The 15097-nt window shown below is 40.3% G+C and overlaps 3 protein-coding genes across 3 annotated transcripts in view; 1 reads left to right on the top strand and 2 right to left on the bottom strand.

Annotated features, from left to right (window-relative positions):
- Positions 1-15097, bottom strand: part of LOC135144785 (protein prickle-like) — an 889236-nt gene that overhangs the window by 774065 nt on the left and 100074 nt on the right. The gene's annotated exons all lie outside the window — the stretch shown is intronic.
- On the bottom strand, positions 119-5260 carry LOC135144569 (uncharacterized). Its single transcript, XM_064076591.1, has one exon. The coding sequence runs from the start codon at positions 5258-5260 to the stop codon at positions 119-121; it is 5142 nt and encodes a 1713-aa protein (XP_063932661.1).
- Positions 9481-11302, top strand: LOC135144765 (myrosinase 1-like). Its single transcript, XM_064076838.1, has 5 exons — positions 9481-9590; positions 9643-10402; positions 10458-10892; positions 10940-11046; positions 11097-11302. The coding sequence occupies exons 1-5, from the start codon at positions 9538-9540 to the stop codon at positions 11206-11208; spliced, it is 1467 nt and encodes a 488-aa protein (XP_063932908.1). The 5' UTR covers positions 9481-9537; the 3' UTR covers positions 11209-11302.

Genomic DNA, 15097 nt, shown 5'->3' with positions numbered 1-15097 from the left:
GTGCGCCGGAATGGAGCAATTATGTTCGAACATAACCGCCCACCAAATTTTAACAAAATTTAACGAAAAATTAAACGAAAATTAAAGAGAGTTCCTTATGTACATTATGAGAGTTCACTCAATTCTCCATTGAGAATTGGGTTGGGAGAATCACGAGCTTGTTTACCGGACGCGTATATAAACCGGTCGCGGTTTTCACTGTGGCCACACGGACGACTCCATCGTTTCCAGGATGTACCTCTTGTACGCGTCCTAACGGCCATGAAAGGGGGGTAGTTTCTGCGCCATACAATGCGACAATGGCGCCGGGTTGAATGTTTGGTTGATCCTTATTCCACTTCTGACGTTGGAGTTGAGTATGGAGATACTCCATAGACCACCTCTTCCAGAACCGCTGATACAGCTGGGAGAGTAGTTGCCACCGACAGGTCCAATTCAAGTTGTCCTCCAAGGGAGCTTCAGGAGGTTGCAATAACGGTCTGCCGACTAAGAAATGTCCAGGGCTTAGGTAATCTACAGCGTCTTCTGGGTTAGAGGTGACGGCACATAAGGGACGGCTGTTCAATACCGCCTCAATCTTACAAAACAGCGTGCTGTACTCTTCGAAAGTTAAGAGAGAGGTGCCGATTGATCGATACAAGAGACTCTTTGCGGATTTGATCGCAGCCTCCCATAGGCCGCCAAAATTGGGAGCGGCTGGAGGGTTAAAATGCCATTTTATCTCCAAAGAAGTTAAGGAACTCGTTATCTCAGAGGAGTGCGAACGTAGAAACTGACTCACCTCCCTCAGGTGGCGAGCGGCGCCGAGAAAGTTACGTCCGCAATCAGAGTATATGTCAGAGGGTAGACCACGTCGTGCGGTGAATCTGTTGAGCGAGGCTAAGAAGGCTTTCGTGGAGAGTTCCGAGACCATTTCTAAATGGACCGCTTTCGTAGACATACATATGAATAAACAGAGATACCCTTTGTATGTGTGGGCCTTACGTCGACGACTTTCCCTGACCGTGAAGGGTCCGGCAAAGTCAATGCCAACAGAGGAAAACGGTTTGCTAGGTTGAACTCGAGCTGGCGGTAGATCAGCCATCAAGGGAAATACAGGTTTCGATTTAAACTTAAAACAGCGAATGCAGCGAAAAATGCGCTGCCGTAGGAGGGATCGAATCGATATTATCCAGAACTTCTGCTGTATAAGCGTCTGCACGCTTCTAGGTCCAGCGTGGCAAGCGTACAGATGATAGTAGTCGCAAATTAACGCAGAGAGATGAGCTTTCTGAGGTAAAAGCAGAGGGTGTTTCGCATCTAGGGGAAGGGCGGAGTGTCGTAGCCGTCCGCCCACCCTAACTATACCCATTGCATCCAAGAATGGGAACAGCTTCTTTAATGGAGTTGTGGTGTGACCTTTGGAACGCAACTCTTCTATGAGCAGAGGAAAATGGTTTTGCTGTGTGAGACGCACAAGCAATAAGGTCGAGTATCGCATCTCTTCGCTTGAGAGTGGACCTTTCATCTCAGGACATCTTATTCGGAGTAGCCATCGGCGAATAAATGCGAAAGCGCGTTGTAGTCTACTCAATGAAGAAAATCGTGACACAACTTCATACAGAGGATTTTCTGGGTCGGCTTGGATGCGCAAAACTATAGGATCGTTTTTACGCTCCGGGAGCTCTTCGGGTGCGACATAATTTTCGTCTCTTACGGGCCACTTGGACGGCGGATTCTGCATAAAATCTGGTCCATTCCACCAGGAATGACAATCCATGATCTCTTCGGGAAATAATCCTCGAGACGCAAAGTCGGCTGAATTTTGATTCGACACTGTGTGTGCCCATTGGTGAAGAGATGTAAGCTCTAATATGCGAACTACACGATTGGCCACGTAGGTTTTGAGAAGATGAGGAGAGGTGTGGAGCCATGCAAGGACAATCTGAGAATCGGTATAGAGATGAACATTTTCAAATCTTACGGCTTTAAGAGATTTAATCACATCACGAAGTAGTCTAGATAATAACAACGCTCCACAGAGTTCCAATCGAGGAATAGTCAATGTCTTGAGGGGTGCCACTTTGTTCTTGGCCTTCAAAAGATAATTGCTACAAGTGCTACTGGAATCATACGCATGTAAATAGATGCAAGCGGAGTATCCTTTAGAGGAAGCGTCCGAGAATCCCACCAAGAGCAAACGTGGCAAACTTTGGAGAATGTATCGAGGAATTTTAAGTGCGCGTAGACACCGCATTTGAGAAGAAAACCTTCCCCAAGCCTCCGATAGGGAAGGAGGCAGGATATCATCATAGCCCACTTTAGAGATCCATATCTGTTGCAGAAAATGCTTAGCCCAAAATACAGTTGGAGATAACCACCCCATGGGATCAAAGATTCGAGCGATATAAGAAAGAACAGTGCGCTTGGTAACTTGAGAATCAAATTCTTGTACATAATAGGTGAAAGTATCAGACCGAGGATCCCACCGTAATCCAAGAATCTTAATAGAAGGATCGTCACTTGAGAAATTCAACGGAGATTCACGATGCTGTTCTGGAACATGATCTAGAGCAATTGGATCATTACTAGCCCATTTTCTCAGCTGGAAACCGCCACGATTGAGTAGGTTTGCGAGTTGTAACTGTAGCGACTTCGCTTCCTCAACTGTAGAGGCACCATGCGCAATATCGTCCACATAGGTGCTTTCTGTGATAGCTTGTACTGCCAATGGGAACTCATGCCCTTCGTCCTCGACGAGCTGGAGAAGGACACGTTGAGCAAGATATGCTGATGGTGCTAAACCATATGTCACTGTTTTTAACTCATACTCCTGCACATTAGAAGCGGGATCTGGCCTCCAGAATATGTGCTGGAGATAACGTTGCTTTGGATTCAACCAAATCTGTCTATACATCTGTCGAATATCCGCTGTGACTGCTATAGCATGAAGGCGAAAATTCATGAGAATGTGGCTCAAATCCTTTTGTAGCTTAGGACCGGGCAGAAGTTGCTGATTAAGCGTTGTCCCGTTTGAGTCAGGGGAGGATCCGTTAAACACAACTCGCACTTTGGTAGTTGAACTAGTTTCCTTTTGAACACAATGATGAGGCAGTACGTACATGGAAGGTTGTGCGGCTAGTTGCATATGTCCGAGATCGCGGTATTCTTGGAGAAAAGTAATATAAGCAGCGTTGAGTTGGGGACGCCGAGACATTCGAGCTTCCATTTTGAGATAAGTGTTCAGAGTTGTCTCTCGGTTGCTGAGAAGCGGCGAGCGCTGCGCACGGACTGGCATTGATACCACATATCTGCCTGAGCGATCGCGATAGTGCGTGTCCTTGAAATGAGATTGACAAAAGTCATCTTCAGGATTGGAGACTGAAAGGTTATCAGCGAGAGTCTCAGTTTCCCAAAACTTACGAACGGTGTCATCAAGAGAATCGGTGCATGTGAGAAGAGAACACAAGGGGGAATTTGTTGAAGATGAAATCGAGCCTATAATTATCCATCCAAAGATTGTGTCAATGGCAGAGGGTTGTCCTTGAATAACATTAGGCTGCGTATTACATAAAATGTGAGGATATAGATCTGCTCCAATTAAGAATTCAACTCGAGCAGCTTGATGGAAGTTTTCATCAGCTAACGTTAGATGACTGAACTGATCCTTAATGTGAGAAGGTAACGTCTGACTAGGAAATTTATTAGGAATATCCGAAAGTACAACAGCGTGAACGTTTACGACATCATCACTAGTTCTAGAGCGTAGAGTGGTACGAATGAGACCTTGAGTTCGGACAGGAAAACTGGCGATGCCAGTAACTTCAATGGGAGATCTGCTTCTTTTTAATCCCAAATGTTGCGCCGTTGATGAAGTAATCACTGATACTTGAGAGCCGGGATCAACCACAGCTCTTATCTTGTGATAATCTCCATTACAGTCTTGGATCTGGGCTGTCACAGTCGCTAGTAAAACAGTGTTGCGCTCCGCTGAGGTCTTGCACGAAAACACAACGGGAGATTTTCTTTCCTCTACAGAGGGAGAAGTACTAGTTTCGGAGGTATCCACCTTGGACTCCTGGTGTAACACGGAGTGATGCTTGTTGCTGTGACAAATACGACAAGTTTTACGAGATTGACATTCATTTCGATTATGAGCACCCAAACAGTTGAAACATCGTCTCAATCTCTTCAACGTATCATATTTCTGTTCATTTGTTTTCTGGAGAAATTCGCTGCATGCCGGAAAGGGATGTGAACCTTTGCAGAGCACGCACGGGACAGAGCACGTAGAGGGGGCATCGGATTTGGCATTTGTCATGAGTGAAGCACGGAATGACTTAACTGATAGAGATTTACATTTCGGTGATTTTGTGTCCTGAGAGAGAAGTTCGTACGTTCGATTCTGATCCGTTATGAAATCAATTAACGCCTGATAGCTGGGAACGGAATTTGAACTTTGCCTATTCTCAAAAGCTTTTCTAGATACAGGATCCAAATTTGCAAACGATAATTGAAACAGCAAAAAATCACCAAGGTCTTGAAGATTCAAAGCCTTAAGAGCATTAATGGAATTCGAATGAATATTCAAAAAATGTCTCAAACTGCTAGAACTTGGGGATGATAAAGGAGTAAAACCTAGAATCTGATTGACGTAGTGAGTCGCCAACCGTCTTTTATTCTGGTAGCGAAGTTGCAATGCCTCATACGCCAGTGCGTAATTTTCGGGGGTTAGATGAAAATTGGCAATGACTGTTAATGCGTCATCTCGCAGATAAGAGCGCAAATACTGGAATTTTTCAGCTTCTGATAACGCATCGTTTTTGTGGACAACCGAATCGAACAGTGAGAAAAACGCCGACCATTCTTCGATGCGACCGGTGAACGTAGGGATATTTATTCTGGGCAAATGCTGGTTGCTGTTGGCGACCGAATTACTGCTGGTTTGCTGCGGAGGTTGTGTCTTCACCAGGTCTAAATAACGACCACGTGTGTTAAATAGTAAATCATCGAAAGCTGTTTGCACCTTACAGACTTCGAGAGCATGGCGATTATCCAATAAATCTGCATTTAGCTGAATAATTGCATTCTGAGTCTTATCCATTTCTATCTCAATAACCTCTAGTTTTTCGTACCGAGGCTTGAACTGAAGAGCTGTATCAACGGTGGTTCTCTTCACGGAGTCATAACAGTTTTGAACTTGAGCAAATAACTTTTCCCGTGTAGATTTCAGTACGGCGAGCTTCTTAATTTGAGATTGCAACACTTCTTCGTTAGTCATTGCGGCGATACGCGATAAAGCGTCGACCGAGAAACCGATAAATGTGAGGTTATGATCCGGCTCCGATTAGGACCAAATGTGCACGCGGGGTGCCGTGAATTAACTTTGCGCGAAGGACCGAGAATAACTGAGAAGTACCACTAACCTGGAGTATCCTGCTGTAGGTGACAGGGGCCCCTGGTTCTTGGTAGCCTGATTTTGAGAAGCACAACGAGGAACACGTGAGAGTAAAAACCGTTCACTCATGCACCTTGTACGTTCAGTAGCGTACTACTTCCGCTCACTCGCGCGTGCGCCGGAATGGAGCAATTATGTTCGAACAATAAGCATGGTAAACTTTTGTTCAAAATGTATTTGTTCATCCCTCCTAAAAAAATTGATGACGTCACCCTTAAATTTTGCTGAATAAATCCTATCTAAAATGCAAAAAATATGATGAGTTCGTATTTGTGATTTATCATTCCATTCATATTTTTTAGATTTTCTTAAGAGGTGGTTCAAAAAAGTTAATGAAGTCAATTTATTTTATTGATTAAATTAAAGGCAACACTTATTATTAGTATTACACCCCAACCAACCCAATTTGGTAGACAAAAAATTTGTTAAAGGAAAAACTCGGTTGAAACATAAGGGTAGCATGCTTATTTACATCGACTTTAACATTACAGACCTGCATTTGTTTTATGCGTTCACTTGGTTCCGCGAATGTGAAATAGACATGTTTATAATCAACCAATTGTGAATTTCACCGTCAAGAATTAAAATAAAACCCAATGTTTTATATAATAAGCGGAAGTCGAAGCAATAAAACCGATGGTCGTTTTGTTTACAGTTTCTCTGTTTGACTCTCAAGTATGCTGTTACGCCTGTCATCTTAAATTAAGAATGTTTATACATACACGATTTTCAGCTGCCTGGGATACGTATACGTGAGTAAATTGTTTCGTTATTTTATTGATTATTACAAATCAATATTCAAAACGACCCAATTCATTTTCCGGAAAATTTGAGAATATAATAATTTTATTCTTAGTATTACACTACATCTATCCCAAACTGATATACGTGTCCTTGCAAAAATGTTGATGACGTCATCGCATTTTTTTTTAAATTCCCACTACAAAAATGTAATGAGAAAAAACACAATAGGCATGCAGTCGTCAAGTTTCCGACAGCGAGGGAAGTACTGTCTAAACTCTTTAGACCAATTTTTTAATTTGTTCTGTTTATATTTATTCTGAGTATAAGAATATTACCTTTAAAAATGTGGTTTATGTGTTTGTGAGATGTAATCAAACACCTTGCAATGTGATTTATGTATTTTTTGTAATAAAACGTAAGCTCGGGAAACATATTTTTGTAATTTGTAAATAAATTTAGTTTGGTTATTACGCTCTTTTTTAATTTTTGGAGCATATGCAACTGCATATCTCTGCATATATTAAGAAAGTTACTGCATATTTGCATAAATTTAGTGCATATCATATGATCATATTTGCCAAAATTTTGCTGCATATTTTCCGCTCTCTAGTGATCGGCTTGTGGTCTGTACAGATGGTGAAAGACCGCGCCTCTACGATATGCATAAAATATTTGACTGCGAGATAAACGGCCAGCAATTCTCGATCATAAACCCCGTAGTTTGACTCGGTGGGATTCAATTTCTTGAAGAAGAAGTCCAACGGTTGCCAGTGACCATTGAGCTTCTGTCGGAGGACTGCTCCGACGGTGAAATGTGATGCGTCCGAAAAAATAGCCAATTCGGCTCGGGTTGTGCTAATAATGTGGCTCCGGCGAGGCTCTCCTTGCACACCTCGAATGCGGCCACCGTTACTGGTCCAGGTGACCGGAGCTTTACCTTTGACGTTGCCCTGGAGGAGGTCGTTCAAAGCTGCTTGAGTCTCTGCCGCCTTAGGTAGGAATCTCCTAAAAAAATTCAACATACCCAAGAACTGACACAACTTTTTTACTGCATTTGACTGCGGGAAGCTGCGGATTGCCTCGACCTTTTCTGCCCCGGAAACGAGGTATCCCAAGAATTTGACCTCTGGCTAGCCGAAGACGCATTTCATAGGATTGATAACGACGCTGTACTCTCTCAAACGCTGAAACACAGTTTCCAAGTGCTAGAGGTGTTCTTCTGGTGATGCGGATGCGACGAAGATGTCGTCGATGTATGCGTAGCAAAAATCGAGACCCTCATCCATAAATCGCTGAACCGGCTGCGCTGCGTTATGTAAGCCGAACGTCATGAATTGAAATTCAAACAAGCCGAGTAGGGTGGTAATGGCAGTCTTCGGAACGTTTTCTTCTGCGACCGGGATCTGGTTGAATGCTCGAACCATATCGATCGTTGAAAATATGATTTTACCGTGTAGGGATTGCGCAAAATCTTGGATGTGCCTCACCTGTTGCGCCACCATGTGAAGCAGTGAAGACCATGAACTTTGGGAAAGAAGGGTGATTCCTAGCTTGACCATGGCGTCGAATTCTTTTCGTGCTGCCTGGAGTATGTCGGGCGCGAGTCTTCGTGGACGTTGCGCAATGGGAGGGCCCGGCTTGGTCACGATGTGGTGGTGGGTGGCATGTTTCACCGCCTTATGGGTTCCGTTTGGACGTGTGACATAGGGAGTCCGCGGAACGGTGAATATCCGGCGATGGTTTTGACGGACGGGATCGCATACTCAATCACCTCTCCGGTGGGTGTGAGTTGAGTGATTTGATGGTGCAGTCACTAATTTCTTATATCCACCTGGAGTCCATAGTGAGTTAGAAAGTCGGCTCCGATAATGGGCTTCACCACGTCCGCGACAACCAATCTCCACGTAAACTCGCGCCGTAAACTCAAATTCAACGACAACCTGATGATTCCTGATTTTTTCCTGTTGTCCTATCAATGACGGTGGTGGAGCAGGCGTCAACGGCCATCGTTCACGACTGCCCTCGGCGTTTCCCGCCAGTATGGAACTGTACCTCGATTTGTCGCCGAAACGCTAGTGGTACCAGCATATACCGCTGTTGCCTTTCGTTCGTTGAAGGGATCCCGATCGTCAACGCGACGATGTGCCTGGCCGCGAGTCTGATAGCGAACGGTTTTGTGGCTGCGATAACCGGTAGGCCTCGATTGCAACCAGCTTCTGCAGGACGACCATCAAGGTGTGTTCTATCCCGACTTTCCACTGGATTAATGACTGGGTCGGGGGTGGATTCGTATTTGTAGCGTTTAACGCCATCATTTTGTTTTCACTGGAAATTCCTCTCTTCACTCGTCACGATCCCTGCTAATACATTTACTTCTTTTTTATCACGTCGGGGTTACCAATTGTAGGTATCGTTGGTGATTTTGAAAAATAGCTAGGGTTTGAGAGCTCAAGGAAGGGTGTTTGAATTGTCGACAGGTAGGTTCGAATTTGGAGAGGTGGAAGCCCGTAAAGAAAGAGTTTAGAAAATTCCATAAACTGGAATAGAAAGTAGGAGCACAGGGTAGGTAAACGAAAGATAGGACGTATTTACATTTGTAGAGAGATTTACATAAATTATAAATGCGTCTAGGTAGAGCACGTGTTTTTGGGGGAACGGTTGTTGCTACAAGTGAATCCAAAAAAATTGCACAATAACAAGTATAAAAAAATACTTGTACTTGTACCATTACCGAGAGTAGATCTGTTGTGCAACAAAGTAGTTAAATCGCCAGCCTTTACACAAATCAATTCTAAATTTTGTCAAGTAAATCTCGCTTGAAATTTTTAGTGTGACATATTGCTTTGTTAGAATTTATTAACGTTTCCATATTTTTTAGAAATGAGGAGTACACAATATTGTTACGCTATTAGGTACGCTGTACATAACAAACGTAATGTATCCCTTCCAAAAGATTAATGACGCCATTAGAAAACATTTCTCAGTTTTTCCATTATTATGTTTCAGTATCTTAATTTGGCATACTTATAAAAAAATAATCTTTAACAATTCTAGAGATATTAAATTGTCCGACAAATTACATATAGTAACAAGAGTAACTTAGAAGTAATAAATTTGGTGGAAAATTTACTAAGCTCTTTACAATTCCAAGAAAAGAGAACTTGATTCAAACTAAATCACGAGATTAATTCGTATTTATTGTAGGTTTATAAAAGTGTCTGTGTAGTAAATTCCTCTGCCTTGATCACATCGGGATTAAGATTAAATATAATTGCGCATTATAAATAAACAATACACGTGAATCCTCTTTCGTTAAATCATTTAGAGTTTAGACGGTTGCACTGTGCACCTACAACATGAAAACCTTTCAAGTATTACAACTTTCTCTGATTTTTTCTATTTTTGTAAAGTAATGCACTAAATTTGGCAAAAACATACACATAATATAAATATGTTTGCAGCTTAGTCCAATCCCAGTATTTATTTCCTGATGACTTCAAGTTCGGTGTAGCCTCGTCCGCTTATCAAATCGAAGGAGCTTGGAACGTCAATGGTAAAGGAATGAGCATATGGGATCGAATTACCCACACAACAGATATAGTACCAGATAACGCCACGGGAGACATAGCTTGTGATTCATACCATAATTGGGAAAGAGATGTTGAAATGGTAAAAGAAACAGGAGTTGATTTTTATCGATTTTCTTTAGCTTGGACCAGAATATTTCCTGACGGATACATAAGTTACGTAAACCAAGATGGCGTTGACTACTATAACAATATTATTAATAAGCTGATTGAAAACGACATAGAACCTGTTATAACATTATACCACTGGGATCTACCCCAGATGTTTAGCCCGCAAGGTGGATGGGCCAATCCAGCTATTATAGATCTCTTTACTTATTATGCCAAAAAAGCATTCGAATTTTTCGGTGACAGAGTCAAATTATGGATTACGTTCAACGAACCGAAAGTTTTTTGTCAAGATTTTAACTTGTTTATGAGTGCGGCTAATGAGGTTTACCCGAGTGGTGTAATAGATTATATGTGTACTTATCACGTCCTCAAGGCCCATGCCGAAACATACCACATTTACAACAGAGAATTTAAAGCTACTCAGAAAGGTAGAATATCGCTAACGTTAAACTTTGAATGGTCGGAACCGGGGTCTGACAGTCCGGAAGATATTGCAGCTGCAGAACAGAGACGACAGTTTGAGGTATGTATAATAAGTAATGTGAAGCTTTTATATAATCTAGCGTTTAAAATTTCAGTTTGGATTATATGCTAACCCAATAATTAACTTCGACTATCCAAAAATCGTGAAAGATCGTATTGCTGAACGGAGCAAACAGCAAGGGTTTCCTGAATCACGTTTGCCACAGTTTACTCTAGCTGAAAAATTGAGGATAAGAGGGACGTACGACTTTCTGGGTCTTAATCACTACAGTACCTGGCATGTATTTGCTGCTGCAGAACGAGATATAGCAGAGATCAGTTATGAATCAGATATGGGAACGTTTCGAAATCAAAGTAATGAGTGGCCAACATCAGGATCTGACTGGAATAAAGTAGTGCCGTGGGGTTTGCGAAGAATTCTGCAGTGGATCAAAAAGACCTACCGAAACCCAATAGTCCTAATAACCGAATGCGGTTATCCAGATCAAACTGGAACGCTGGATGACGAACCAAGACAAGATTTTCTCAGAGTATGTTTCCTTTAAAATGAGGCATTAAATATAGAAAATAATTCTAGGATTACTTTAACGCAACACTTGAGGCAATTCATGAAGATCAAGTAAACGTCCAAGCGTTTACGATCTGGAGTTTAATGGACAATTTGGAATGGCAGCAAGGATATCGGTAAGATATTTGATTGTGTATAATAAATCATCACTTTGTGTATTCGACAGGATCAAATTCGGATTATTCCATGTGGATTTTGAGGATGAAGCTCGAACAAGGACAGCAAAAAAATCTGTGGCATACGTACGAAGCGTGGTGGAAACGAGGAAAACAGATTAGATTAATTAATTTATATGCATTGTACAAAAGTTAAATCGAGCTAAGCTGGTAATAATGTTTTATGTGCACAATAAAGTTCCTGTCAACAAATTAAGCAACTGGACTATGTACCGTGTTTATCTAACATAACGTTTATATAATAAAAAATGAAAGTATATGATGATAGTATTAAATTTGTTGGATCTTCAATGAAAATCATATTCAAGCATCCAAGGATTTCAAAAATTACGCATCGCGCGCAAATAGAGTTTAAAAATCGTCAATGTTCTTGGTCATCTCTAGGCATAGTTTTGATGGTGTCGATTTTCTTTTTTAGTCAAAAGAAAGGAAGGTTTGTGAACGATAGTTGCTTTAACAGACACCTACAAAAAATATCTGCAAAAAGCAAAATTACAAAAAAAAAGTAAAGCGAAAAAATGTACTAAAAGATATTATTTAGGTGTAGGCGAAACAATACCTATCTTGGTGTAACATCAAATTTTCAGGTTTGTATTAAAGTTAACATGTTATCAATTTACATATGAAGCAAAACGCATTTTATTCAAATTTTGATTACCTTTACTTTTAAGTAACTAAAATTGTATCAGATCAAAAATAAAATGATATTATAATTCAGAGCAGAGGCGAATCAAGTCCACGCAAACTAGATTCAGAATAAACGTATTCTAATTATTTTAATTCATAAATAATTCACATATTGTAACGAAGCAAATTTTCGCGGGCCGGGGGTAAATCCGCGATTGCCGCGCCGTCGCGGCGCAAGAAGAGGATTCTTGAAATTTCAGAGAGTGTAGGTGCTGTTACCGTTTTCGGAAGTTTGCTAAGGTGCAGTTCCTTTGTTTTCTGTGAACAAGCCCTGAAACCATAGTAAGTACCGTCTTGGGTTTTCTACCTGTCGGCGTACCGATTTTTGAATCCCTGCCCCCGAGCGAAAAACCGTACCACCGTCACCTTTTTTTTCGTTACCGGCAAAAGTGGAAACCGCTGTGCACGCGTTGTGTTCCGCCACCGCGCTCCCCTCCCAGATCGCCGTGCCGTCCCCGCGCGATTTCCAGTTTCAAGGTCGCCGCCCCCATGTCCAGGAGGAGTCCGTCCTGAAGGAAGTCGCCGTCCCGGAGAGAACGACTGTGCCGCAAGTTTTATTTTTTTTCTGTCAAGTCGTTTGTAATTAATTGATTTAAGATTAGCCGTAAGTTTTATTATCATAGCCGTGTAGCTGGTGGCAGGAAATAAACCAAATTTATTGTTCAAAATATTTCCAGCCGACTTATTTTATTAGACACTTAGCGAAACCACGTTCCGTAGAACGAACAGCACGCAAAACGTAGAAAAAACTGTTATATCGATAGAAACATAGAAAATACCCTATTGGGGATTGTGTACGTTAACGTAAAATACGTTGTACGGAACGTAATTTTGCTAATTGTCTATTATCTTGTTTTCGCGGGCGGTCACCACCTGAGATCTGTGTCTCCGGCTTGAGAGCAACCCCGGCGCTCCCTCCCCTGGAGAAGGTGCTGGCGTCCGAGCGACCGCCGCTCCTAAGCGAAGGCGCTACCCCCGGCGGCGTTTTTTTTTAGGAGTCATAACTTAAGGCTTAGTAACACTTTAACTTAACTTTTGTTTGAAACACCTTTTACTGTTTCAATGTTGTACAAATTAAAATTAAACCGTTTTATTTTTAAATGAACTTAAGTTTTGGGACAAATTTCCAGTTTTGCCAAATTATTCAAAAACGCTTTTTGTTTGGTTGCCATTTATCAGTCGAGAACTTAAAAAAAGGTCTGAATTATCGTAAAGGAAGGAAATGCCAAGAACACTAACAACAGAGGGATCATCAGGGATTGTGAAACTATTTCACATTACCCAATCAGAAATGAAGGGTATTTTACACGGATAATATAGAGCACTGTCCGGATCATGTTAAATATAAGGCAACAAAAATGTGAAGATAAAATTTTAGTATAGTGTGCCATAGTAGACAGAGATTTGATCTGAATGCCGTCCAGCACCTTAAGAGGCATGCCAAAACAAAACTATATTTCGGATTTTTTTTATATTTTGTACTTTTTTGTTACGTTTTTGTTAAATTCATTTGTTAGCATTATTCTGTAAATCGCATTCTATTGGACAAAAGGGAAACTTATTATTAATAATAACATTTTGACTATTAGTGCTGAAAGAAAAGTTTTTTCAAGAAATGTGCTTTACTGTCATAATAGCTATTTATGTAACAAGTACATAAACCAGGTCTTTATTGACAAGCCGATTTTAGTAGACGAGGGAGCGTAGCGACCGAGTCGATTAAAAAGGCGCGTCAATAAAGCCGGTTTATGTACGCGTTACATACAAGGCTTTATGTCTGATTACAACAATTATTATAATTTAAAAAAATAAAAATTAAGGAAAACCAATTGCAAAAAAAAAAATCTGAAAATCTAGTCTACTTTTTCATTGTTACTACAGTAACCCATTGTCTGTTTACACAAGTGAAAAATATTTAGATTTTTGCTGTTTGCGTTTCAAGTTGCAAAATGCAAGCTAGTACATCGAACCAAGCAGAAAGTGAGATAACAGAGATTGTTAGGAGTGTTAAAGAGTCTTTACTACCATCAAAATCAAGACATTTATACGAAGAAACTTACAACCTTTATCGGAAGTGGTGCTCTAAAAAGAACGTCAAATCAACGTCGGAAGAGAGTATTTTGGCGTATTTCACTACAGAGCTTTCCTCGTATGAAAAGACATGAGGGCTGGCCTTCATCGACTGTAACGGAGGGGTATATTGATGAAACTGCTAAAATTAACGTTGCGGAAAAAGTTCTAAGCAAAAATTTTTCGGAAAAAAATGTTGCTGAAGATATGTTCAGTTGTGGAAAAGCAGAAGCAGTAATAGAAGCAGAAACAGCAACAAAAACAAATTCAGTGAAATGCGACAAGGAAAATATCCAATATACGTTTTCTGGTAGTCGTTATGTTGTAAATATTAAACATTGCGATCATGCCTAGATTATTTTAGTTAGTAAGTTTGATTGTATTCACGAAAACTTTAATAAAGCAAGTGTAAAATAAAGTTGTCTTTATTGACTAGTACCATAAAGTACCACATTACGGCCGCTAAATTATAAAATAAAGTAACGTTTATAGAGCAATCGGACATAAAATTATTTATGAATATTACAAGAAATAAACACTTTTTAAATGAAAGGTACTCGTAGTATAAATATTTTCTTCATTTTTTTTTATTTAAATATGTTTTAAAAGAAGGCAAAAAATTAAGCTACTGCAAAGTAGTGTGCAAGAACAAAATTTTTATATAAAACTAGTTGACACCAATTTTATTTATCGAGGCTCTTTATTTTCTTGGGTAATGTAAGCTGTCACACTAAACGTATTCAGATTTTTTCAGTTCTAAAAATTTTTTTATCTTCCTTGTGTAATATAATAATCTTTCTGTCTAACTAATCTAAGTTTGCTAAAGTTTTGCTGGAGAAAATGTGACCTGAAGTAGAACTTCTTCTGGCTTAAATTATTCTATTTACGAACTTTATTTTGTCATTTTCATAAAAAAATTGGTCGAAGGTTATTTCGACAGAACTTCCCTCACTCCTGAGGTACAGTAAAACAAATCCAGCTTTTTGGAAAAATTATAACATTTGATTTTGTTAAAATGAAGACGATACGTATATAATGTTAAAGTAAATGTAAAGAAGCTTGTTGTGCGTATATTTCAAATGGGTTTTCTTTTCCAAAATTTTGTGATGACGTCATCATTATGTTGGATAGATGCAGTGTAATATTAATAACAGTACTGTATTTTCAAATATCCGGGAAAATGGAGTGAGTCATTCGTGATTTAATTAATAATGATACGTAGTACAGGTGTTTA

The sequence above is a fragment of the Zophobas morio genome, unplaced genomic scaffold (genome assembly GCF_036711695.1).
Source record: "Zophobas morio isolate AGI-343-1 ecotype UQ-CSIRO unplaced genomic scaffold, CSIRO_AGI_Zmor_V1 ptg000108l, whole genome shotgun sequence".
In the NCBI taxonomy this organism is placed as follows: Eukaryota; Metazoa; Arthropoda; class Insecta; order Coleoptera; family Tenebrionidae; genus Zophobas; species Zophobas morio.
Note: the sequence above shows the minus strand (reverse complement) of the source record. Positions and strands in the feature narration are given on the sequence as shown.